Source organism: Papilio polytes, unplaced genomic scaffold (assembly GCF_000836215.1).
Source record: "Papilio polytes unplaced genomic scaffold, Ppol_1.0 DF824213.1, whole genome shotgun sequence".
Lineage (NCBI taxonomy): Eukaryota > Metazoa > Arthropoda > Insecta > Lepidoptera > Papilionidae > Papilio > Papilio polytes.
The window spans coordinates 396,183-424,171 of NW_013524991.1; the positions used below are offsets into that span (position 1 = coordinate 396,183).

The following is a 27,989-nucleotide window of genomic DNA, read 5'->3' on the forward strand; positions in this document are numbered from 1 at the left end:
CGTCTCTCACGGACTTTCATGCAACAGATATTTACAATACTCGATATGTTTTGAGATAAGTTTCAGATTTCAGTTTCGAATTCATGAATAATCAAATCAAGTAGAGGAAAGAATGTATGTATTGTATGAAAGAGGATATGTTTAAGGGAGTGAATTCAGATATGACGGTCGATAGAGATGTATAGAAGGATACTACGTAGGGGTACTGCTTAGAGCGCGCGCACACCTTTGACAAAACCATCGCACAATTTAGTCGCGCCTTGATTCTTGTTAGCTTACATGGTGCGCACCTCTACCCAATTTTTAGTTGTGCAACTAAACAGTTGAATTGGCTATGAAACAATCGACAATCGCACAATAGTTTGATAGAAAGAGATGCATCTAGATGTCATTTGTTCTAATATTATAAAGCCCGTCGTATACAAGGCGAGATAAATTTTCGAAACCTCTCGATTGTAATGGGTAATAACGCAATCTTACTTCTTACTAACATTATAAACGTTAAAGTTTAAATGGATGTTTGTTAGCGTTTGTAGCATAAACGGCTGAACGGATTTTGATGAAATTTGGTATAGATGTAGAGGATAGTCTGGAAGAGCACATAGACTATTCAAGTTTGTTTTTTTAATACCACGCGGACGGATTCGCGGGAGGATAGCTAGTATTTCATAAGTCATCGCCATAATATGGGTATTTTTGTATTTAACATTTTTTTGTAGTGAAATTAACCTGATTCATATATAAGCTACAACATAACTTTTTATTTATTATTTTAAACTAAAAATGAGTTAAATCACTTTTTTCTGCGTAAACCTGACTTAAGTATACCCCCGTATGACGTCACGTGGCGTCACGTGCGATCTTACGTGAAAAACAAATGAGCGTTTTTGATTTATAATTTAAATCCAGTTCAAACTGAATCATGTGACTTAGGTTTTTGTGTGATGCAGTTTCTTGTTTATTTTTGATGAAGTTACGGTAATAAAAATTAACCATGTTATTTCTACCTAACGAAATTAAGCATTTTAATTATTTAATGACGTTGTCTATTTTCTTAAATATTTCTTTCGTAAGAACATTATTAGATACATTGCCCTTCTGTCAGTCGGGCAAAAAATAATTTGTAAATTAATATTAATGCAGTTTTAACTTTCACATTTGAAATTATTTTCGTATTGCATTTTAATCGAAACCTGTTGTTTTCTACAGAAAAAATGACATTATGCAAAACGACAAATTATTAATTAGGTTAGCGACAATTATATATCTATACTATTATAATAAAGCGTAAACACACACTTCTTTGTTGCCTAAGATGTCAGCAATTACACCATATTTTTGAATAATCTTTTTAATAAAAAGCCCAACACTTACATCACGCTTCAGGCTATTAATTTTCACGCTATTAAACTAAAGGGGGTAAATATTTTGGTTAAAAACCTTAATATGGGAAAGACACTATAAGTTGCTGCCAACATTAAGGAAGCAAGGTTGTCATCATGTCATGTCATTTTGACATTTGTAATTGATAATTTGACAAATGTGAACAATGAAATAAAATGTTCATAATTTTATGCGGATGAAGTCGCATGCGAACAGCTAGTAAGGTATAATAAATAGATAGCCTTAAAACATTTTAATCAAATATATACAAATTTACGATATAAATAAATAATCCAGGGGTGGTAAGCGAATTGCACGCAATACAATATTTTGACACATCATTGTTCAGCTGTAAACATTATTTTAAGTAATCCGAGAAAAAATGTAATGTACTAGCTTTCGCTTGCGACTTCTTCCGCGTGAATTAAAAATAACAAAAGAGAGTATGTGTTCTTCCAGACTATCCTCTACGTATGCCAAATTTAACTGAGATCCGTCTAGTCGTTTAGGCTACAAACTTCAGCAAACATCCATCTAAACTTTCGCATTTATAATATTAGTTAGATTGTATATGAGGTGCGAACTCGGAGTCACCCTATACATTTATGTAATAAATAATCACCAAGTCAAAATTATTTGATGCCACGAGCAAGCAAGAAAAAGTTATTCAGCCCATTTTGCTCCTCAGAAAAATGTACAACACACTTTCAGGCGTTATTAGATCTCTGAAAAGTAAGTTTCATGCATATAAAGCACAAAGATCACAGATTTTGTTGACAACGCAAACATAATTATAAATATAAAGGTGAGGCTACACTAGCGGTGCAGTTCGTGTCAGTCATTCAGACGCGCTGGTTGTTCGCGGACAGACGTGTGTTTTGTGTACGAGTGTACGCGGGCCAAAGTTTACGTCTATTTTTGTATCGTTTGCGGAACATTTTGTGAGTATTTTTGTTGTTTTGTTTATCATAGAATTATTTGTTGAATTTAATAATTTGTTTTTAATTTTGGTAAATAAAAATTGTATTTTGAAAAACGTAAATTGGATTTTTGAACTTCGACTGCATAAAATTAATTTTCAGACAGAATTTCGAATCGATTATAATTTTGCAATTTATGTTTACAAGGCTATAATTAACTTGTAAATGACCATTTAATTATTTCATAATATTTATTGCGAACATATTAAGATAATGCAGGATTTATTTTTTTCAAATAATTAGTCTTTTTATATTAAATACCTTAAAGCCTATATTGAAACCATTCTACGACCCTTTAAAAGCTGTTTTAATGTTCAGTATTAATTGAATAATGATTTTAAAGTTAAAAAAAATGTTTCTGTAATTTAAAGGTTTTTCATGCAAGAAAAACCTTTTATTGTATTAAAATAAAACAATGGTTCTTGCTTTTAACAGCGGAGTTTTCAAACTGAAAAGAACCAGTTGCCTTTTTTCATTCGTCGTTTTTTAAGTCGCTTGTCTAAATCATTTCTGCTCGGGTTTTTTAGTTTATTTTTAGCATCCTTTATTCCTTTTTTGAATAAGAATTACACAATCTTTAAGATCTTTTCGCATGCGTTGAATATGAAATAAGTTTTTACTTGTTGATTGCTTCTTTGATTGTTTTTTATTTATATTCACGACGGTGACTCATGAGTGTAGATATGTTTGCAATTTAAATGGAAATTTGGATGATCCCTATTTTTTGTAATCTTACTAATATAAATGCGAAAGTTTAGATGGATAGATGGGTTTGTTAGAGTTTTTAGCCTAAACTGGTATATATGTAGAGGATAGTCTGGAAGAACACATAGACTACTCACTTATTTTTTCAATTCCACGAGGAAGGAGTCGCGGGCGAAAGCTAGTATTACAAAATTAAAAGCTTCCTAGTATGTCAGTTTTGGAATAGGTTAGTAATAAACACAATCAAAGAATGTTAAAATGGAGATATTTTTCTTCTGAGGTAACCCCTAAAATTATTGTATTTGTCCAATAGCATTTGTTTTATGGGTCAATGAACTGGATATGTTACGGAGAAAATAAAATAAAATTGAATATTATAATTAAACATTACGTTTTGACATGAATATTATTATTTCAGTGAAATAAAAAAACTGCTAGTATTTAAAATAAATGACTGTAAAATAACACTGATAAAAATAATTAAAAATGAAACAGCATGAAAAATGAATAGAAACAAGGTTGATTTGCCTTTTTTTATAAAAAAAAATATTTTCCATTTATCTATTTTTCTATGTTATTTTTTGTTCGCTTTCCAAAGAAAATGTTTCATTTGTAACGTCAATTATTATGAAGGTGAAATGTTTTTTTACAGCAATAATTAAATACATTTTTATTCAATTTTATAACCTTTAAAAATGTTTTTCGAACGAAAGTCAAATTAGTCATTTCTGTATTTAATAACATCACTAGTCGCTTGGAATTTGAAATATTTCAGTAAAAAATGTAACAGATTTTTTAATGTTAATACACTTTTTTTAAAGGTTAGCGTGGTGGCATGTTATGAGGAGGGATGAATCGCATGTAACAAGACGGACGTTAGTTATGAGTGTGGTACATCGGTAGAGGTAGACAGAAAGAGATGGATAGGTTGCGTGAAAGATGACATGATAAAGAAGAGAGTGATGACTGAGATGACGGATGATAGGCCGACCCTACGGGAGTAGGATAAGGCAGGGGAGATGATGATGACTTTGATTGCTTCATTTGTTAATAAATAGTTAGGTAAATAATAATAGTTAAATAGTGTATTATTAATTAGAGAGTCGATGACTCCGTGGTTAAGCACTTGACTTGTAATCTACAGGTCCTGGGTTCGAATCTGTCATGTATCAATGTGTATATCGATTTCATACGTAAATTACAATAACATGCCTAACAAACTAAAAGAGATATGTGTGAAGTCAATTCCCAGTGGGCTAGGGTGGTTGACTAAAGCCTCATACCTTAACTAAGGGTAGTCTCCGTGCCCTCAATAGGGATGTAGTACCCTTAATAGTCATCCAACTGTCTTTGAAACAAATAATACGATAGTCAAGTTGCAATATGCGTAGTAAAGATTCCTTAATAATTTTAAAATTAAAAACGAATAAAAAAAATTATTAACATATACGGTTATGCAGATGTTACATGATATTTACGATGGCGATGCTGCGGTGAGGCTCGCGGCTTCCACTTTATAAATACAAACTCGTTGCATCCACAAACATGTTCCAGACAGCGGCTCTCAAACTTAAAGCACTTAAGATGGCACGTAATGGAGAAGAGTTCTCTTGTTATCGACGTGCCAAATCAAAGCCATGTGTATTATATTGTCCATAGTCATAATATTTAGCATGTATGACCTCTAATCTACGCCTTCAAGGTCACCGTTACTTTAATTATTTTTTTCTGGATTACAGTATTTCTGATTAGTAGAGAAATTTCGGCGTTAGCATTTCATTGTCCTCGACTCTGTCTATTAGGGATATTTTTACGATTAGTCGGTTTAAATTACTTAGTTCTAAATAATATTACAGTTTGAGTACCTCTGTCGTATCCCTTTTTGCGATTCCTGTCTTCGCTTCTTGTTTTACTTGTTGATATATCGAACACGTACTTGTCATTCATACTTCTTTGTAAATATGCGGTTTTTTATTACTTTTAAAATAATACGCAGTTTAAATTACGACTCACATATATTAAAAGAATGTTATTCAATTATGTCGCAAGATATAGATAAAATAAATGAATAAAGAAAGGAAATAAGCTATTATTATAGTGTATCGGCATTTCTCTTTTTTGTATTATAGTTTTTATGAAATAGATGAATTAAGTTTTATTTATAACAAACAATAGAAAATGAGTTTACAACATAGTTTTCCAATGATGTTTTTTTTTTTCGTTTTTTACACTTTCAATGACAGTATATCCAATAGCAATCTATCTTTATTTAAAAGAGTAATCTAATTAACTGATTATTTAGACAATTACAGGATAAATTTGAAGAAAAGTCTGAAACACTTACTTATACTAAAAATCATTTATCTGAATTTACAAGTAATTCTGCCCAAGGAATAACAGTGTTATATAAAAACTTTCAACATTTTAGGAGATAAATACTGAAAATTTCTCCCTTTGTGTTTACTTTTGTAGTAACAGAAACTTAGTAACTAAATTTCAAGCCTAGACCCAGTACTTACGACTAAGAGAAATATCGAAAAACATATTTTTAATCGATCTAAAATCAATAACATAGAAAAAAAGAATTTTCAAAATTTTTGTAGCTAAATTCGTTATAGCAGTATTGAGTAAATATTTTCAACGAAATATTTCATTGCTCGAAACCCTAACCTTTCGTTAATTCTGTGACAAATATCCTCTTATCCCTCGCTCCTGGGAAATATGAGTCATAACAATATCTGTACTCATGACTATTATTAAACAGATCACCTCAATAGTAGTATTGTTTTGCTTCTTACGTAATATGATATTGCAAGGAAATGTACTAATATTGCCTACCTCATAGCGTAGGGAAATATATGAATTGAAGTATTATTTTATATCTATTAATTTTCACATAATACTAATCATACTAATATTATAAATGTGAAAATTTGGATGGATGGATAGATAGATGGATGGATGTTTGTTAGAGTTTGTAGCCTAAACGGCTGAACGGATCTGGATGAAATTTGGCATTGATGTAGAGGATATTCTGGAAGAACACATAGGCTACTTTCTTTTGTTTTTATTATTATAATATCACGGAACGGAACGGAGTCGCGGGCAGAAGCTAGTATTATATATGCGAAAGTTTATATGGATGTTTGTTAGTGTTTTTAGCCTAAACTGTTCAACGGATCTCGATGAAATTTGGCGTAGATGTACAAGATAGTCTGGAAGAACACATATGTTACTTCCATTTTTTTTAATTCAACGCGGACGGAGTCGCGGACGAATGCTGGTTAATTTATAATTACGTTTAATTTTCAATACTACGTTTTACGCAGGGCGAGTCGGTAACGATAGATAAGTGATTCCTACGCTATAGTGTGTTGGATTGTCTGTTTTCTGTGTCACTTACTTAAAACTGTGCTTCTGTAGCAAAATTTTAACTCAGTTGTACTGTACAGTTGAAGTTTTGAATTCGAAATGTTCAGTTAAAACTGAGCATATGAAATGAGGTTAGCATTTATTTGTTTGTTGGTATTTACTTCTAAAGATATTTTTAACATTCGAAATGTTCCTAATTATCCGAGCAGTCGAAATATTCTTTTAAAGGTAGCCGACTTAAGACAGTTTTCAATAAAATGACTTTCTGTTCAGTGTAGTGCAATGATTGTACATTTGTGACTGAATTTGTCAGACTTTTGGCAGCGTGGCCAAATTCAGATCACTCGCAACGCACGTGTTAGTTATATTTTTGTTTTGGTATAACTTTCTGCTTCGACAGTCATTGGATCGATGTCAAAATGGTATTTTGTTTGTTAGGTAAATTTTGTTTGATGTGTCAAAAATATGCTCTGGGTTTTGACTTCCGCGGATAATTAAAATCTTTGTGTCAACTAATTTGTATTGTTTTGTTTTATCGTATTATTTATAACAAAAGATAACATTTTAAATATATCTGTTTTTTATTGAGCCAATCATATATATCAATATTTCAACTTTTAAACAATAATATAAGTGTAGAGTAGAGAATTAATTGTAACACTTATAGTATTGGTGACCGCCAGATGGCGCGTTTTTCAATACTTCAGATTGACATTGACAGATGTCATAGGAACGGGATATGTACGGCAGTGATTTACTACAATTGTGCAATTTCTACTTAAGACTACGTTACAAAAAACGGAATAAAGAATCTCGATTAATTTTTATAATACAGAAGAATAGATAGATAGGTTATTTGCAATGTTTTTTAATTTCACTCGGACGTTGTCCCGCGCTGATTATATTTTAATTCCGAGTATGAAAATCACCTAAATAGGTTTGTTTTGAAGCCGTTTTCAATATCGTAAATTACAAATTCCACAACTGTCGTAGTAACGGATTAAAATTTTATAGCTAATGAACTTCAGATATTAACGACTACTGAAATAAACCTTATTTGTTTCAGCATAACGTTTAAAATCGTTTGTTTCTAGTTGATTGAAGTATGAAGTATGTATATTAATGTTTTTTTTTACAACGGACGTTACTGACTACTTAACTTTGATTTAAAATACGCGTATTACGTGTATTGTGTAATATTTTACTTGGAATTAAGATTCTAATGTTTCCGGACAAAGCGCACACTACTCAATTTTTGTACAACTAAACAGTTGAATGGGCTGCGAAATAATTGACAATCGCACAACAGTTGTGCGATAGTTTAGTCGAAGATATGCGCGTTTAAAGTAATTACACAGTTACAAATTGAAGATGCACATGAGACGCGGTAAAACAACTCCTAAGACCATGAAATTACTCGACGGTTTTAATGATTTGTGACAAATTATGTAAATTAAATTGAACTAGCTATGACTTCCTACTTCATGTGGAACTAGTTTGTTATCGCGACTTCTCTTTGATGAATTAAAAAAGTAGCCTATGCGTTCTTCCAGACTATATCCTACATCTATGCTTATCGAGATTTGTTATGCGGTTCTGGAGATACAATTTAACAAACATCTATCTATCCAAACTCTCATATGTTGCTTTAATCAACAGACCAGTAATGTCGGTCTAGTCAGAACACGCGGACCTGCAGATGGACAGGCCTCAAAAGATGACACGTTGATCTCTAGAACATTCTATCAGCGGTATATGTGTAAGTCTTTCAACGTACCACCTGTTTATATATTGTTATCTCTATTCTTCCAATAGGAATGAAAGAGATAAATATATTTTTGTAAACGTGTCTGCAGTGGAAACTGAAAGTCAAAATGTTATATTCCAAATTTAAATTCATAAAGCAATCAGAAAAATACGTTTAAAAATTAACAAGCGACAAAAACTTAACGTTAACAAAAACCTAATTTGTATACCGGTTGGGTATGAAAACTTTTAGTGAATTTTTAATTTTATTTGTTAAAGTTTAAACTACCTAACACATGTGTAAAATCTTCATGTAGTCAAGGACGTTAATTTCCTACCCAATTCTTTAAATTATTAACTTTCACAATGCATTTAGCTACCAGAGAATAGCTTATATACTATATAGTTAAAATTGAATCCCTTATTTCCGTGCGTATAATTAACGCAAACTCATGACTTGTGATGGCCATACTAGGTACTTATTCTTGTTGTCCTATGTCCCCAAAGTGGGGCTGAGGGCGTCCACAGTGCGCCGTCATCTAGCTTTATCCAGGGCTCTGCGTTTTGTTTAGGGCCATGACAGCCCGATTGCCTTTATATCGGCTGCCACTAGGTACTAACTAGTGGTAAATTATTAAGGTGTGTTACGTAACGCGGTGTAATGTAACATGGTACACGGGTATGCAGTCAGCACGCAGCGTTACAGGGAAACAAGCCTCTCCACGCGTCTTCACCTTGGAACATCAGAATTTAAATCAATTCTAATTAAGAATAAAAACTCACCATTATCCACGATATTTTTTTTTTATCCTTTTAACTTAGAACTTCATTAAGTATTCATTTTTTGTACTCAGTACCAGTAAAGTATTGAATGACTTAAGTTACAATACTTTACAACAGTTCATTGAACTTGAACAAGAAACGTTACAAAGACGTTCAATTAAGCGTAAATTGCTTTTTGTTTGCGGTAATGAATGTAGTGAATCAGTTAAAAGATTCATATATATGGTAAATCCAATAATGGATCTTTTTCACATTCAAATGAAATTAGATTTCACCCATGACTTCGTCTACGTGGAATAAAACATGCAAGTAGGCTGTGTTCTTCCACACTAAGCTCACCATCCAAGTCAAATTTCATCGAGATTCGTTCAGCAGTTTAGGCTACAAACTCTAACATCCATCCAACTTTTGACTAGCTGTTGATCGCAACTTTGTCCCAGTGAAATTAAAAATAGCTTATGTTACTCACAGATAAATTACCTTTCTAACGGTGAAAGAATTTTAGAAACCAGCCCAGTAGTTTTTGAATTATTCCGACACGTATAAAAGTACAAATCTTTCCTATTTAAATATTAGTATAGACCAGCTATTGCTCGCGACTTCGCCCACGTGAAATTAAAAAATAGTAAAAAACAGCCCATGTCACTCACTAATAACGTAGTTTTTTAATAGTGAAAGAGCGAGCGAGCTTACATTTTCCTCAAAGGCCGGCAACACATCTGTAGTTCCTCTGGTGTTGCGGATGTCCATGGGCGTCGTTGACCACCTTTGTGTTCCCGCTGCTCGTTTGCCCCCTTCTTATATAAAAAAAAAATTGAAATTTGTTCAGTAGTTTTTGAGTTATTTCGATACAAAAAATTTTTCTTTTTTAAATATTAGTACAGATATAGATACGCTTTTTTGCTCGATATTGGTATCATTAGATATGAAAATGAGGATCGAGTTTGATTATTGCGTTTTTCAGATTTTTTTTCATGATTTTTAAAATCAGCGCTTGACCACGATCCCATCTATAGTTAAGTGGTAATTTGTTCGAAGAATGGTATGCGCTAATTTAATATATTAAGTTGAGGATTAAGTTAAAGTTATATGAAACTAAAACATCTTCATTCAATATAATGCCTCGGTATATAAATTCGTTTTTTCGCTTCATTGGTTATCTCATAATTTGTTTAGCCCTTGCATGTGACCGTGTTAGGGGCTATTAAAGTAACAGAACCGTATTCCGAGGCAAGCTATTAGGGTTTTACGATTACTTGTTCTAAAAACATATTTAAAAATGAAAACATAACTAACTTCTAATTTATTTTTTAAAGAATTGATATTCTAATTGTAATATTGAAGATAACTAAAGTATGTGCTACTCTCCACATCCCAAATGGAAAGGGACGTGGAGACTACCCACTAAACCCCTTATAGTTCCCTCCACTTCACCGTCCGTCGGGGCATTGGCACATAACTAAACCCCTTTCAGTGTTAGCTTATTTTAACCTTCGAAACTATTATCTTTCAAACATCTTAAACATTACCCCCACTTCCCCATTTAATATTAAAGTAAGCAACAATAACAAAACTGAGTTTTCCTCAAAAACATATAATTATGATGATAATTATCTGACATACGTAAATGGTATTTCTTACTCGTGAGTTTCAATGTTTTATCTAGATTTTAGATCTCGTTTCATACGTTTAGGTACGAGAAGCGTTTAATTAAAGTAACAAAGGATAGCGAACCGGAACCGAATGTTACTTTGGTATAGATTTGGTATGTTTTAAACCTTTTTAGTAGTAAATCAGGCTAGCAACCCTAATTTTCAGAAACCGAACATGCAAACTCTTCCCGTTTCGTATTCGCTTCGCTTTAGCTGTGCCCTGAGGCTTGAAGTTCAGGTTGCTATGACGTTCGATCTTACGTTTTTTGAAGTAAGATTTTTTTAAATCATGTTATTAGGTAAATGCAATGCTATTATATTTATGCTTTTATACTTATGTTTTGTACCCATTGGAATGGTACATTACTAAGTAATTTTAGACAACTTATTTAATTGACACTGTCGCTTTAAACTCAGAGCAACACTTCTCGTAAGGACTCAGGTTGCGCGCCAATCTATCCATACTTCTAGTGACATTGACAGCTGTCAGCTAGGGACGTGACGTTTATGCCGATAATCTAGAGTTGCTCCAAATCTACAGCACGGTACTAATTTTGTTCTTAACTGTAGGATAGGCTATATTTATTATTTTTAATTACATTTTTAATTCTACGAGAACCTTAATAAATATGTAAGATTTACTTGGTGATACACTAACGACTGATTCAGTCACCTCTGATGTCAGAAGTGACAAACATATACAGGGTCGGACTACGTCATTACTATAAAAATGTGTGTATGTGATCGTTTCGTTTATTCTGAACCTAAAGGAACTCAGAGATACAGAGATAGATAAGGGTTGAGGTCAAAGTTTTTCAGTTTAATAATTACTTACTATTTATTTGTACTGTAGTATTTTCCAGACTTCCTGGTATATTTGAAACTAGCTGTTACCGTGCGGCTTCATCCGCATGAAATTGAAAAAAAAAGTACTGTTTACATTTATCAAAAAATCAATTGCAAATATCAAAGACATGAAATGACAAACATTGACAATCGTTCTTTCTTGATATTGGCAGCAACTTATGGTCTCTTTCCCACATTATGGTTTTTATCCAAAATATTTACCTCCTAAGTTTAAGGGCTGGAAAATATATAGCCCAAAGCCTGACGTAAGTGTAGGGCTTTTTTTTAAAAAAAGAATTATTCAAAAATATGGTGTAATTGCTGACATCTTAGGTAACAAAGAAGTGTGTTTACGCTTTATTATAATAGTATACTTAAGTAAACGATACGTGGAGATAAAATACAATTATGTTAACAGATACTTCTTTAACATGTAACCTTTATTTGCTGTTTTATAAATGTTCATTCAAACGTATAATATGACAGCCTGCAATCTTCAATTATAAATTATAATATTAATAAGAAATAATAGTGCGGGAAATCCACTTGATATACGTTATTTAGATTTACAAAATGTTTCTCAGGATGGGTACATAAAAATGTATTTTTACTAGTCTTACTAAAAATATAAATGCTAAAGTTTAGATGGATGGATGTATGTTAGAGTTTGTAGCCTAAACAGCTGAACGGATCTGAATGAAATTCGGCATAGATCTGAGCATAGTAGTAATACATAGGCTACTTGCTTTTGTTTTTTTGAATTCCACGCGGACGGAGTCAGAGGCAAAAGGTAGTGCTAACAAAAGCTGATTTTATGTGATTGGAATTAAATTATAGTATCTTTTTTTTTAAGTTTCATGTCTTATTTTTTAATCAAACATAAATCCGGCCCTGGAACCTTCACTAACAGTCCACTGCATAAAGGCAGCGACACACGTCACAATTTCATTGTGCGATTATTTTGCAAGATTGTTTTGTCTATACGTTGTAGACAGACAAAACATACATTTAGTTACAAGTTCTAAGTAATGTTTTGAAACAATTATACTATTAATAGTAAACAAATAGTTGTGTATGAATTTGTATGATGCATGACACTGTCACTCATACAACAATTGTATTACTGTCAATCCCTTCGTTTAAAATATACATTTTAAAAAATGCCCAATAAAGTATACTTTGAAAACAATTCGGGTGCACTATTTACGATCTACTAGCGTTCGTCCGCGACATAGACCGCGTGGAATTAAAAAAAAAACAAAAAGTAGTTTATGTTTTCTTTCAGATTATCAACATCTGTGCCAAGGGCTCTTGACTTGTAATCTACAGGTCTTAGGTTCGAATCCCGCCGTACCAATGTGATTTTCGATTTTTCGAATTTTCATATGTACATAATTTACCCGACGTTCTTACGGTGAAGGAAAACATCGTGATGCAACCTACACATATTGGCGAAGAAATTCAAAGATATGTGTGAAGTTAACCAACCCGCACTTGGCCAGCGTGGTTGACTATGGCCTAGTCACCCCTTACTTTAGGGTAGGCTCCGAGCCCCTCGGTGGGGACCTATAGTGAGCTGGTGATGATGCCAAATTTAATTAAGATCCGTTCAGCAGTTTTGTCAACAAACTAACAAACATCTATCTAAACTATTGCATTTATAATATTAGTACGAAATTCATTGATTTTGAGAAATAGAATTGTTTAGAAATACTATTAAGTCTTGACTTATGAGGTGGTATGGTTAGTGACGTCTGTTAATGGGCGCCACTCAATACGAGCAGTTCACGCGCCAGCGAGCAAATGATAAGAAATTGTTTAGCATTTACGTTGGCTGCATAAATAAAATAAATTGGCTCTCAAATACAGAATACTGATTTTTTTGTTCTATTGTTAATATTGTACATATTTAAATCTTACTTCTTACTAGTATAATAAATGTGAAAATAAGATGGACGTTTATTAAAGTAGGGTTGAACGGATCTCAATGAAATTTGGCACAGATTTAGAGTCTGGAAGAAAACATAGGCATTACATTTTTCACAATTACACACGGAAGGAGTCGCGGGCGAAAGTTAGTGAAAAATAATTAAATAAAGTAGTTCTTCAATTCCATACAAGGTGTTTAAATTTAATGAGTCCTTTTTTGTATTTAGATTTTTGGTTTAGCATAATTGACAATAGATGGCGCTGACAACAATTGTAATTATTTTCATTGATATAGAAGCAAAAGCATTATTTAGATTAAATATTTTGATGTTTTATAAGGAAGGTAATTGTAAAATTATAATTGTTTAAATTGGAAAAATATTGTGGATGAATATTTATTAACGTACTGGCGGCCGATAAAGCTACAGAAATAATTGTATTTGAAAAAAAAAAACAACGAGGATTTTAGGCGCGAATGTGCAAATGTGACATTTTTATGCAATTTTAAATATTGTGTGTGTTTATCAACAAATAAAGAAGATTTTAACAATGGTAATAGTTTACTTTTTTACATTTTTCTATTCAAGACATGTCCAAGTGTCGTAGACAAGAGTCTAAAATTTCTAAAGACTAGATAACCTATTTACGTAGTAGTTCCAATCTTTTGATAAGAATCCCGTACGCTAGCATAGTAAGAAATAATCTTAAATTACGATAATAGACAACTGGTTAATCTACCTACATGATTCAGAGTTTTATAAATAGATACATAACTTGTTATCTCGGAGACACTGCGTTATCTTTGAACCGTCTAGTGAGGACAGGGACGTATTCAGAAATTAAACAAATAATTTTGGAATGCAAAAATGAAAAGACAAAAAGGTAATTTAAAATATTACTTTTAGAATCCTGTATTTTATTAATGGAGAAAATGCGATAGTAAAAATTGTCTGTATGTATGTTTGTTAATATGTAACTCTACTAAAGCAAGACGAATGGTTGATAGGTTACTTACTCAGTTTTTTATTCTACGCGGACAAAGACGCGGGCGACATCTAGCGTCTATAAGATGGCTGATAGAACCGTTTACTTCTAACTACAAAACAAGTTAGACGTAAAGATAGATTCCTAAGAAGTTTCTAGAATTAAATTCTACGCGATCTTGCTAACCGGTCGGTAATCGCTCCGGGAACTAGTCCCGGTAAACGTTTATTTATAGGTTTACTTCCAAACATAGAACTACAAATCTGATAGACAGACCAATTTATTAAATAATAAAGAAGGCATTTTTTGTTGCTTAAAAAGATTTTATGCACCTCTACGAGTTTTTTATTCGATTATTGTATGAATCTTAGAGGAACAAAAAAATGTCTATGATTAAATTTTTTGCAAAACTAATCACCATATTATGAAATTAAATATTGGATAATAATACGTTATTGGTTTATTAGGTATATAAAATTCGTCTGTTGTATTTCGTTGACATTCTAGAAATCCTTTGAGAAATTTGCAATAGATTGAGAGCATAGTTTGGAAGAACACTGTCTTGCTTTTATTTTCTTAAACCACGCGAACGGAGACACGTACAAAAGCTTGTAATGTTTATAAACAAGTGAAGAACATAACGTACATTTTTTATAGACAAGGCTCTTTGTAACATATATGACGCAATACTCATTATTGTTTTGACTATATGCGTATAGCAATATGATAAATGTTACATAATAAAACAAAGGAGCTCCGTGCTATCACGAATATATAGTTTATTGTGAAGAAAGTAAACAATAAATAGGTACTATTTGTAGGGAATATTGAAGTTAGGAAGCTAAGAAAAAGTAAGGTCCTGTTCCACCACTGGCTGAGAGATGCTCAGATAGCTTAAAAATGACGTCCGACGTCAGATGCATAGAGCATTTTTCGTGTTACATTTAGGTACAGAATGACAAAGAGAAAATTACCATAAGAAACAAAAAGATGAATCAATACATAACCTTTTTCCATTTTGAGACAATTTATAACCTTCTCACCGCCGACAGTAACTTCGGAGATAGTGCTACAAATGTCACAATATAATTTTCTATTCCTTCTGTTTCAGATACAAAATGAAAACAGGCTGGTTAGCGTGGGAATGTATCGTATTTGCGATATTCATATTCGCGTCTTCTTGTGCGCCGTTATGGCGTCGACGCAGGGACGCGGCGGCGGGCGGCAGCGCTAAGCGAGCATATATTTTTGCTGGAGGCGGAGTGTCAACATTAGCAATGATATTATCTGTTGCTAGGGGCACGCTGGGAGTCAGGTCTTTTTTGGGTAAGTATACTTTGATAAATCGCAATTCGATTTTCCACTTAACATAAGTGCAGAAGTAATTTGATAGTTTCTACTACGTATTGTATGTAAAGTCCATATTTTTATAATGCGAGTGGCCGCAAGACTTTGGACATATCGCAGTTTGCCTTAAGAAGGCATCAACATTTAAATCAGGCTTGAGGTGGCAAAGCTTTAAGTGAGCTAAGACTCGGCGACTCTCTCTGGCTTTGACTTAGGTAATTACTATAAATGTGCCAATGTCCCGGCAAACGGTGTCGAGGGAACCAGATTGAGTATAGTGGGTAGGCTTCACGTCCCTTTCCATATGGGCAAGGATGACAGAGTCTCACATACCCTGTGTGTCTTTCCCCAAGGCACCTGGGATGCGTAACGCATTCCCCCATTTTAATTAAAGGTAGTTACTATAAAGTTACTTCGGAAAAAGACCCATTTAATTTATGTGTCTTGAGCACTGAGCTTTGTTAGATTTTCAAGATTCAGTAACGCCTTAAGTTATTACTAAGTGTTGTTAATAAGTGAGTTATCATAACAATTGATAACTTGATTACATGAACATTGTAACATTATCAGAGAGTTTGCGTCACAACTTTCCATCTTTTAGCAGATGATGTCTGCTTGTCAAGTGCCCTCTTAAAAAATCGATTTTCAAGTAGATAAAAACAGATTTATTCGGTATCTTTATCCTATTGTAGTTTAAAATTATCTTTTGAGTATTTTTATAATTCTCAATGTAATTAAAGAATTATCTTTGTTACACTCTCGTGAGTTAATGACTCAACCGATTGTTATGGAAATACATTTTCAGATACAAAAAGACTACGTGACAAGTATGAAAAAGTGTTAAACTGTTAACTTTGGTTTGCATTTCTGAAAGATTGCAGTTTCTCCTTGGAAACATACCTATTTGTTACTTCTTATTACTTGGTCTTTGATTCGAATTCCTATATACGACTATCGCGGTAACAAGAAAGGTTTAAAGGTTAGCTTGGTGAGATAATCACACGAAGAAAGTATTAATATTGCATGGCTCCAAAGGTAGAGGAAGGCTGAATAATGTTTGGATGGATCGTGTGAAAGGTATGCATAGGGGGTTAACATATGACGGCTTATAAAGGTGTATGGAAGAGCATCACAAATTGTGGCGACAGTCTGTAGGGACAAGGGCAGATTGATGGATAAGAACAAATGCCTTCCAAATTTTTATCTGAATAATATGAAACAACGTTGCAACATTTAGCCATCTGACATTTAAATACCATAGCTAAATGATTTGCATCGCGGTAATGACGTCATTTCACGCTCAGAAATGACTGAAAATAGTTTTCCTTACAATTGAAAGACAACATCTGAATTTTAATGCGGTTTTCAGCAAGTTATTGTTGGAAAATTATTAATAGCTGTCGTCAACGATTCCGTAGTAAAACATCTCTATCCATCCAAATATTCGGATTTAAAACGTACGATAAGAGCGGGCGCACACCTTTGATTAAACAACTATTGTGCGATTGTCGATTGTTTTGCAGCCAATTCAACTATTTAGTTGCACAACTAAATATCGAGTGTGCGCACCTCCATATAAGCTCATAGGCAAAACTAAACAGTTGTACCATAGTTTAGTCAAAAGTGTAAAGTTCCCTGTAGTTTATGAAGCTTTTATTTTAGAGATGACTAACGGCCGAATACTGAAACGTCATTCAAAAATGAATGCGTCTTATTACAAAGCCACGCTTAACACTTAATTCCTTAAAAACTCAGATTGTTAGAGGCGTTTACGAAGTAGTAATATTCGTTTCAATATTTGACCTTATAAGAGACAGAATCTGTTTAATTTGCGTGTACCAGGCTAACATAACTACTAAGTATTATTAAAAGAAGCCGGATTTTAGTGATATTTGTATGTCGAGCACGTGTTGTATTGTACGTGACAGTTTGCTTGGCTTCAGGCGGCTCATCTTACCTACACGTGGCGACTCACGTGGATTTGTTTTTGTGCATTTTTAAACAACAATTGACCAGTAATGCGGCATGTTTTGTTAATGGATTTAATTCATGAATTTCTAATTTATTAGTCGACCATTAGTCGAAATTCGAACATATTTGAATGTTTTCATCTATACTACTATAATAAAGCGTAAACACACACTTCTTTGTTGCCTAAGATGTCAGCAATTACAGCATATTTTTGAATAATTCATTTTTTAATAAAAAGCCCTACACTTACGTCACGGTTTAGGCTATATATTTTCACGGAATTAAACTTAGGGGGTAAATGTTTTGGATAAAACCCTAATGTGGGAAAGAGACCATAAATTGCTGTCAACATCAAGGAAGCAAAATTGCCAAGTTTTGTTATGTCGTGTCATTTTTACATTTGCTTTTAATGAATTTATGCGAATGAAGTCGCATGAGAACAGCTAGTATTAGAAATAAGTTAATGACGTTTAAATCGTTTATTAAATTGTTTTATTATAAAATAAATTGCATATTTACACTAATATATATCGACTTGCCCTTATCCCTTACGGAGGGTCGGCACAGTATGTGCTGCTTGCATACATCTCTATCAGCCGTCATATCTGAATCCACTCCTTTCTTAAGCGTATCCTCTTTCAAACAATCCATACTTTCTTCGGTCTTTCTCTACCTATATATTTAGGTATATCTACACAAATATAACACGACTAAACCTCAATTCTTTGCTGAATATTGTAGTTAAAATTTAGTAAGTAATTTCATTGTATAAAAACAGTCGATGTTGTTTGAAAAACTTTTTTTAGATTACTCGTCGTTATTTCTAATGACAGCGCTAAAAACATAACTTCTTTATCGATCACGATTGTTGAGTATTCAACGGTCAGTGATATTATGAGCATAATTTCGATTGCACAAACATTGTATTATTTCGTTTAATATGTCAGCATAATTTATATTAGACGGTTTATATTTGGAATACACGCGAATGAAATAAAAAGAATCGTTTGTTTTTGCACACAATTCTTACAATGATAATTATTTTATTTAAAATATTGTTCGTGAACGATGTAACTAAAAACGTTTCGAACTTGTTTTATTTCAAATTAAACAACACATTGAATCTGTAGACACATTTTACAGTGGTAGAGTTTAACATCTTCGCACAAATGGGCCAGCTCGCCAGGTGCAATACCACAACCATACAGAAGACAGGCTAAAGTGGGAGCAATTCCGCATTTCGTCTGATGAGTGTGATGCCGGAGGCCTAGTTTTAGTCCCTTTTCCTTTCCACCATTTTCTCCAGAGGGAAGGATGGAAAAGAAAAGTGGATTTGACGGTGGAGGAGACGCATGGGAAGGGGAAATGTCCTCTTTATGTGCGTCTCTTCCTCCGTCAGTCGTCAATCGTCCTCAATTGTGGATGTTTATGGGCAGCGGTTGCTTTTCATTTCGGGGGATTCAGGTGACCGCTTGCTCGTTTGCCACCTTATATTATAAAAAAAAATCTCGGGCATGAAGCTTATCCCATATGTACACCAGACTTTGTTTTATATCTGTGCCAAATTTCAATAAGATATGTTGAACCGTTGCAGAATGATCGAGTAAACATTAAAAAACTAAATTAATAATTCCCACGGGAACCGTAACTATTCCCGGGATAAATAGTAGCCTATGTGTTCTTCCAGACTATGCTCTAAACCTGTGCCAAATTTCATGGAGATCCGTTCAACCGTTTAGGCTACAAACGCCAACAAACATCCATCCATCCGTCCAATCTAAACTTACGCATTTATAATGTTAGTAAGATTTGTTTCTATACCTTTGACGGTTTTTATCGTTTTTACTCGCGATATTGTTAATCGAATGTCACTTTGACTTTAAGAGAAGTTCTAGCCGTCGTTTTACTGAAAAACTAAGTACATGCTTAAAATATACCACTTCTAATAAGTAATTGAGATGTCTAAGTTAGCTATCAAATAAACACAGTTAAATATAATAAGCATTTCTCATAATTTAATAACGTATAAAAACTTTTGAATGTAAGTTTTTTTGCTATATTTAAGGAAATACTTACAAGGACGTGACTCGGCTTATGTTCGTAATAATAATTGTTATATAAAAGTTAATTTAATTTAATATATTTAATGTTTACGAAATGAGTATATTAGAGGAAGTTTGAGAGTAGCCCCAGTGATAGAAGGTAAGGAGTAAAAGGTTAGCATGGGGGCAAGTTATGAGGAGGGATGAATCGCATGTAACAAGGAGAACGTTAGTTATGAGTGTGGACACAACGATAGAAGTAAACCTAGAAAGAGATGGATTGCGTGAAAGGTGACATGATCAAGAAGACAGTGATGACTGAGATGACGTATGATAGAGTGATGTGGAGGATAAGGAGAGAGTTGATAATGATATTTCATGTTGCAATGTATTAATAAAATTTAGCTCAATTGAGACGTCATTCTGAGTTCTATTTCGAATCGTTCAATTCTTTTATAATGTACATTAGTGTAGGATGCCATTGAATTAACATGCAATCAAAAATACTGTTTTTTTTATTTTTCAAACGACTTAGTTGCAAATCTATGGCTTCTCTCCTTAAGTTTAATTGTCAAGAATTTTGTCAGTTAGAACAATGTTCCCGTGAGATCTTATTTTTTAAACAAATATAACCCGACGTCCTTGAATTGTGTTTACATTTATTAAAACCGGTTACGACGCGCAGTTAAATAGCTTTGATGTTCGAGTATTGCGTTTCGTAAGGAATAGTACAGTCATACAAAATGCATGTAGAATATTTGTATCAATTATTAGTTAAACTGCAAAAACATCGAAATAAATATGAATTAAAACATTTACAATATAATTCTTAACTTTGAATTACCTAATGAATTGGGCAGAGTCAATAATGGATACTGAAAATCCGTAGTAGTCAACACCTGACTTGTTATCTTCAATACAGGACAGTCAGTCGAACTGTTCAGTTAGTGTTCACGCGCACAGTTTCAACTGAACAGTTTGACACATGACACTTAATCTTAGTCGTATCTATAATTGAGGGAACATTCCAGAACATTGCCTAGAAGTAAGTTTTTTAAATAAAACATTTTAAAGTAATTCATAATTACGTCTGTTTTCAGGATTCCCATCGGAATTAGTATACCATGGGTCGGCAATGTGGGAGACGCTGTACGGCATCATGCTCGCATTCCCTATCGTCTGCTGGCTGTTCATACCCGTTTACTATCGCCTGCACACAAACTCCGTTTATGAATATTTACAGGTAAATAAGAATTAAATCTTAATGCTTGCAAACAGTTAAGTCTAAAACCTTTACATCCTAGAAACACAAAGTATAAACGAATGAATATATCTTCTACTTATTTATAAGATTAGGTTCCAAGTTTATTGTAAGTTACCTTTTGTTACCTTTGAATGAACTATCGCAGAACTGTTTAGTCTCGCTTTGATTCCTTTTAGCTTGTACGAAGATGCGGCACACTCGATGTTTAGTTGTGCAACTAAACAGTTGAATAGGCTGCGAAACAATCGACAATCGCATAACAATTTTGCGCTTGTTTTGTCAAAGGTGTGCGTCCTCTTTTTTAATGTTATTTCTAGTGACATCTAGTGTCAAAGTAGTGCAAAATAAAGTCATACTGCAAGTAAACAGTTGATAATAACGATGAAATATTTTCTGAAATGTTTCTTTCAATGACTGGCAATTATTTGATTAGCTGTATTTAATGACAAACAGTGTGCATTATTCCACGTGGATACCTAAAGTACATGTACAGTCAGCTGCATAAATATGTATTATTGAGAAGAATATAGTACCGAGCTGTAGAATTGGCGCAACACTAGATTATTGGCATAAACGTCACATCTCTAACTGACAGCTGTCAATGTCATTAGAAAGATTGGATAATCGCGCGCATTCCTAGCGCGTTCTCCAATGGAGTGTTTAAATTAATATCGCTAGTTACTATTATTTTGATTGTTTAAAAGTATACATTTACAAAACCTTATAAACTCGAATACGCATTAGAATTAATCTATGCACTCAGATTATAACATGGATTCATGGTCGGAAGCAATAGACAGGCGCGAGCATATATGTTTTTTTTTCAAAAATGATATACAATTTTCTATAACTTTGAAGACGTGTTCACATTTATGCAGCTAACTGTACCTATATATGCGACTCACATTGTTTGGGTCTGTTTTAATTATTTGTTATGAAGAGCTGCAATGTATTAATTCCAGTCCAATAAGAATATTATGATAGTGGATTGTAGCCAAGTCATTTAAATTTAAATGTGTACATTTTGTTAAAACACTGTATTACCGCAAAAACATAGACACTGTTTAGTTAAACATGAGTTTTAATTCTGGCCGCTGGTAATATGAACATCAAAATCTTATTATAAATATATTTACACTCGTTTTTGTTATCTAATATCTTTTATATTTATCAAAGCTTTAATAATTAATAATCATGATTTGTTAAAATCCGCGGGCGGGTCACATGGTAAAAAGTGTTGTATATACGAGCTTTCGCCCGCAATTCCGTCCGCGTAGGATGAATAAAACAAAAGTGAGTAGCCTATGTGTTCTTCTATACTATCCTCTACATCTGTGCCAAATTTCATAGCGATCCGTTCAGCCGTTTAGGCTACAAACTCTAACAAACATCCATCCATCTAAACTTTCGCATTTATAATATTAAAGTATGATGTATGTAATGAATACTGTTTTATGGTGATGCCTTTACTATAACAAACACTTGAAAAATAAACAATCTCCAATCTATACTTCTATACTATTATAATAAAGCGTAAACACACACTTCTTTGTTGCCTAAGATGTCAGCAATCACAGCATATTTTTGAATAACTCTTTTTGTAATAGAAAGCCCTACACTTTCCCCATGACTATGTATTTTCACGCCATTAAACATAGGGGGTTTATATTTTGGATAAAAACACTAATGTGGGAAAGAGACCATAAGTTGATGCTAACATCAAGATAGCAAAATTGCCATATTAAGTTAATTGTTATTTTGACATTTGCTATTGATTATTTGACACATGTAAATTATAAAATAACATTTTCATAAGTTTATGCGGATGAAGTCGAAGTGGAACAGCTAGTACAAAGTAAAAACAAATAATAACATAACTTTTCTTATCAGAATACAGATCAAGGTTAAGAATATTAAAGTTGTATTTGCAAGGAAGAGCAATATTGCTAACACTGTAATAAAATCGGACGTGCTTGGAATGTTATTTAGTAACATAAAATAGCACGTATTTTTAATGATCGAGTAAATATACAAATAAATGGTGCTACGTGATGTTCCCTTTGTTGACTTGCTTTCCTTCGACTATTCGACTTCGACGACTTCGACCAGCCTGATAATTCATCTTCTAAACTAAATGAAGGCAATCTGTTATCTATCAGAAGGTTACCTATTAAAAATTAGCTGTTGCTTGGGACTTGCGATGTGAAATTTAAAAATATATGCTGTCAGTCATAACTCAGCTTTCTAATAGTGAAAGAATTTTTGAAATCCGCCGAATAGATTTTGAGTTATCTCAATACATGCATGTGATAGAGCCCGCTTTAACATCTTCGCATGAATGGGTCGGCTCCCCCGGTGTAATACCACGACCACACAGAAAACAGGCGTGAAGTGGAAGCAATTCCGCGTTTCATCTGATGAGTGTGGTGCCGGAGGCCTAAGTTCCATTCTCTTTACATCCATTTCTCATAAGGAGAGGTTGGGAAGGGGAAGTGGATTTGACGGTGAAGGAGACGCATATGAAGAGGAAATGTCCTCTTGATGTGCGTCTCCTCCTGCGTAAATTAAGGGTAGGAAGCACATCTGCAATTGCGGATGTTTATGGGCAGCGGTCGCTAATCATTTCGGTGGATTCAGGTGGCCGCTTGCTCGTTTGCCACCTTATATTATAAAAAAAAACATACAGAAATATAAATCTTTCCTCCTTATAGATGAAATAACGATAGACGAAGACTTAATCTTAAGATCAAGGGCTCAAGTAAAGACTAAATAGAATCAGAAGTTATTAATTTTAATATAGTAGTACACAGTCCTATATTAGCTGTTAATTTTGTACTCGAGACATGCAATTTCACGTGGTACAGTGGATCGTATTAGATTGTATGCCCTTGTTCGATTTGCTAGAGCCGTAATTATTTCATTATAGTTTTAATATTTGCTGAATACATTCTATATTATAAGTACATACTTCCTATTTTACTAAGGGCCTGACCCACCAAATTGTATGTGATAACTATCCAACGTTTACAATTTGTGATGGAATATCGGATTTTGTTCCCTTATCTGACGTCATTTTTATGCTGCCTCTATCAGTTAGTGGTGGGACAAGCCCTAAATAATGTAAAATCGATCGCTTCTTCAGTTCCTCTTGTTTCTTGAAGAACTATTATCAACACGCTTAAACAAAATCTTACGTATTTTTCCCTAAACTCAGTTCAGTAGGTTTTTTTTAATTAGTACTTCTTCACAATGAACACTATCGAATCAAGGAGTAATAAAGACTGCAATTAACAATCTTCTTTATGCTTTCAGATGCGCTTTGGTTCTAACTGGGTGCGTCAGATGGCAGCAGCGACGTTCTTAGTGAGACAAACACTGAACTTAGCGGTGACAGTGTACACGCCGACTGTCGCCCTGCATGCGGTGCTCGCGCTGCCGCACTGGGCCTCCGCAGCTGCGCTCACTGTGGTCGCTATTGTATTCAATCTTCTCGGAGGATTAGCGGCTGCTATTAGGTAATCATCCTTATTACTCACTGATAAAGTTCAAATTACCATAACCTTGTATTGTCCAACTAACACTTGACAAATGTTGTGCAACTGTTTAGTTGCACAAATAAAAATCGAGTTGTACACCTCCATGTTAAGTCATAGGAATCAAAGCGAGAAACAGTTATGCGATAATTTAGTCAAAGTTCAAATTCTTATACGAAAAGTAGAAAGAAAAAAAGAAAGAAAGAAATCAGTTTATTCAAAAAAAAAATGAAAAGGAATTCATTCGGCACGTGCTCGGTGTACGCCGAAGCGCCGGTTTTTAATGATTTCTAAAAACAGAACACATGTACTTAATATTACACTCGGTCACAACTAGAAAACTTAATCTAAATCAGAGGTATCAAATGATTTTAAAATAATGATAACATTGAGAAAGTTGCTCTGATATTTGGAGCAGAAAAGCATAGATAATAAATTGCTAATGTTTGGATTGATTAAATTTTTGTATCGCAAAATTAAATCCAGAAATTAATCAAGCTAGACTCTGTTTATGTTTTATCTATCAAATATAAAAACAAGGGTGTTAATGAAAAACGTAAAGGAAAATGGCTAACATAAATTTTACGTTATAAAAACGCCGAGACGTTCTAGAGTGCGTTGTTTCCTTTCTTTAGCAAAATACACCTTATTATTATTGTAATTTCAGCATATTATTAATTAACAGGTCGTTAACCATTTTTTCTTAAAAATATAGTGCGGAATAAGTTTATATTCGACGTGGGAACTTTTATATGAAAACAATTCTTGTGAATATTTTTAAACTCGATATTTCGTCCGTGACAACAGAATGTGAATTCATTTTCAGCGCCCCACAATTTTATACAATTTTAGTGAAATTTAAAATACTATCATCCTTCATACTAATATTATAAATGTGAAAGTTTAGATGGATGGATGTTTATTAGAGTTTGTAGCCTAAACTGCTGAACGGATCTCAATGTAATTTGGCATAGACGTAGAAGATAGTCTAGAAGAACACATAGGCTACTTGGTTTTTTTTTTTAATACTACGCGGACAGATTCGCAGGCGAAAGTTAATATTAAATAAATGAAATTACAAATTATACATCGAACCTCAAAAGACTGTCTTCTTTCTTGGAATATTAACGGTCTGAAAGTGATGTAGTCTGTAAGCGATAAGGGTTTATTTCTCAAAAGTAGTTACTGGAAGTGTCTTAATTACTTTAACCTTAAGATAAATCTTATCGTTTGCAGAGCGGATGTGATCCAAACACTAACGATGGTGATAGTAAGTGGTGCATTTATTGTACAAGCTACAGTGAAGGCCGGAGGTCCTGGACAAGTGATGACTGATAACATCGAAGGTGGAAGATTGGAATTCTTCAAGTAAGCATTTTATACAGATATAAGTGTATTCAACGAAGATAACAATAAGACATGTAATGAGCAGACATTTTAAAACCTTGGCAGAGAATTCTTCAACTAAAGAAATAAAACAAAGAGATTCAAAAAATTATAGAATAGGCATAATTGACACTTCACTTGAGACATTTGTCGTATGATCAGACTAACGCCATCTACTGATAGCTTCAAATTCACATGTCAAAATATTTGTATTTAAATTAGGTTTCATTGAATAATATTTATATCTCCGTATTTCTTTTTGAGTTTATTACAAATTACGAAACGATGGGGACATAAACCAGAAAGTGTTGAGATTGAATGTGGATGGCTACAAAGGAAGAGAAAGACCGAAGAAAGTATGGATGGATTGTGTGAAAGAAGATATGCTTAAGAAAGGAGTGGATTCAGATATGACGGCTGATAGAGATGTATGGAAGCAGCACATACTGTGCCGACCTTCCGTAAGGGATAGGGGCAAGTGGATGATGATAATATTACATGTTAATACAAGGTCGAGGTGGCACTAAACTTGACAACAGATATATTACCTTTCAGAGAAAGTACCGGTGAAAATTTATTATTCACTATACCTAGTCTTTGCATTTCTTATATGTCTTTGTCTTCAAACAAAAAACGATCATTGACTTCGATAATAAAGAAACATGGCGTCCAAATACTTTATAGGTGTAAATTGGTAATACTTCCAGATTCACTGGAGATCCAACTGTTCGTGTTGACACCGCATCAGCGTTGATCGGTCAATTGTTCATGTCGGTATCAATCTACGGCTGTCAACAGACTTTCGTCCAGAGATATTGTTCAATGTCCAGTGAAGCTAGAGTTAGAAGAACTCTTCTATCAAATGTTCCTGCGGTTGCTATACTCTTCTCTTTATCCTGGGTTGTTGGAATGGCTCTCTATGCGGTCTACAAATACTGTGACCCTCTATTAGCTGGTAGGATATCAGCTCCAGATGAAGTTCTGCCCTTCTACGTTCAAGACCAGTTCTCCTTCTTGCCTGGAATGCTTGGATTGTTCCTTGGAAGTTTATTTAACGGTGCTCTAAGGTAATTCTAATACTAAAAGTACCTAGATTTAGGTTTATTAAGACTAGATTATGTCTGCGACTCCATTCGCGTGAAATCTGTACTAGTGCTAGCTTTGGCCCGCGACTTCGTCTACCTGGAATTTAAAAAACAAAAGTGAGTAGCCTATGTATTCTTCCAGACTATCCTCTACATCTATACCAAATTTCATCGAAAACAGTTCAGGCGTTTAGGCTACAAACTCTAACAAACATCCATCCATCCATTTAAACTTTCGCTTTTGTAGTTAGTATGATAATAAAAAAGATTTGCAATTCTTGTATTGAAATAATTCAAAAACTACTGAGCTGATTTAAAAAAATCTTTCACCATTAAAAAGCTACGTTATCAGTGAGTAACATAGGCTATGTTTTTGACTATTTTATAATTCAACGTGGACGAAGTCGCTACCAACAGCTGGATAAAAAAAAAACAAATTTTGTCAAGATCTGTTTAGCAGTATAGACTACAAACTAATTAACATCCATTCATCTAAAATTGTGCATTTATCTTTAGTAAAATAGCAAATTAAAATACAAATTATGTTGTTTTCAGTTTCCTGGTGTCGAACATAAATTCCCTAGCGACGGTGACGTGGGAGGACTTCGTGTCCGCGGCGCGCCCCTTCAAGGGCATCAGCGACAAGCAGCAGCTCACCATCATCAAGATTATTGCCATCATATACGGTAAATTTCTCTTCATAGAATACAAATTGAAAATAATAATCAGATATGCTTACTCTTTCAGCTTAAGTTAATATGGGTAACCATCTGGTATACTTCTGGTACAACTTTCTAGATTCTTCTACATTCACAGCATATTCGTCGATTTCGGGTACTCGAATATTTCCCCTTATTATATTTCCCCTTTCTTAAATTTTCTCCCAGTTTGGAAGGTTCGTTTAAGGTCCACTTAAGACTAACAAACAAAAATCGGTATAGTTTCATTTTTTAATTTTTGTTAATTTACTAATATTTCTTT

The 27,989-nt window shown here is 33.6% G+C and overlaps 1 protein-coding gene across 1 annotated transcript in view; it reads left to right on the top strand.

Annotated features, from left to right (window-relative positions):
- The first annotated feature begins 2,185 nt into the window (after positions 1 to 2,185).
- Positions 2,186 to 27,989, top strand: part of LOC106110638 (sodium-coupled monocarboxylate transporter 2) — a 28,162-nt gene continuing 2,358 nt past the window's right edge. The window contains exons 1-7 of the mRNA XM_013292524.1: positions 2,186 to 2,324; positions 15,492 to 15,706; positions 20,841 to 20,983; positions 24,317 to 24,519; positions 25,774 to 25,905; positions 26,631 to 26,990; positions 27,564 to 27,694. Of these exons, the coding sequence (XP_013147978.1) occupies positions 15,499 to 15,706; positions 20,841 to 20,983; positions 24,317 to 24,519; positions 25,774 to 25,905; positions 26,631 to 26,990; positions 27,564 to 27,694 (1,177 nt within the window). The 5' untranslated portion in view covers positions 2,186 to 2,324; positions 15,492 to 15,498. The remainder of the gene's footprint in view (positions 2,325 to 15,491; positions 15,707 to 20,840; positions 20,984 to 24,316; positions 24,520 to 25,773; positions 25,906 to 26,630; positions 26,991 to 27,563; positions 27,695 to 27,989) is intronic.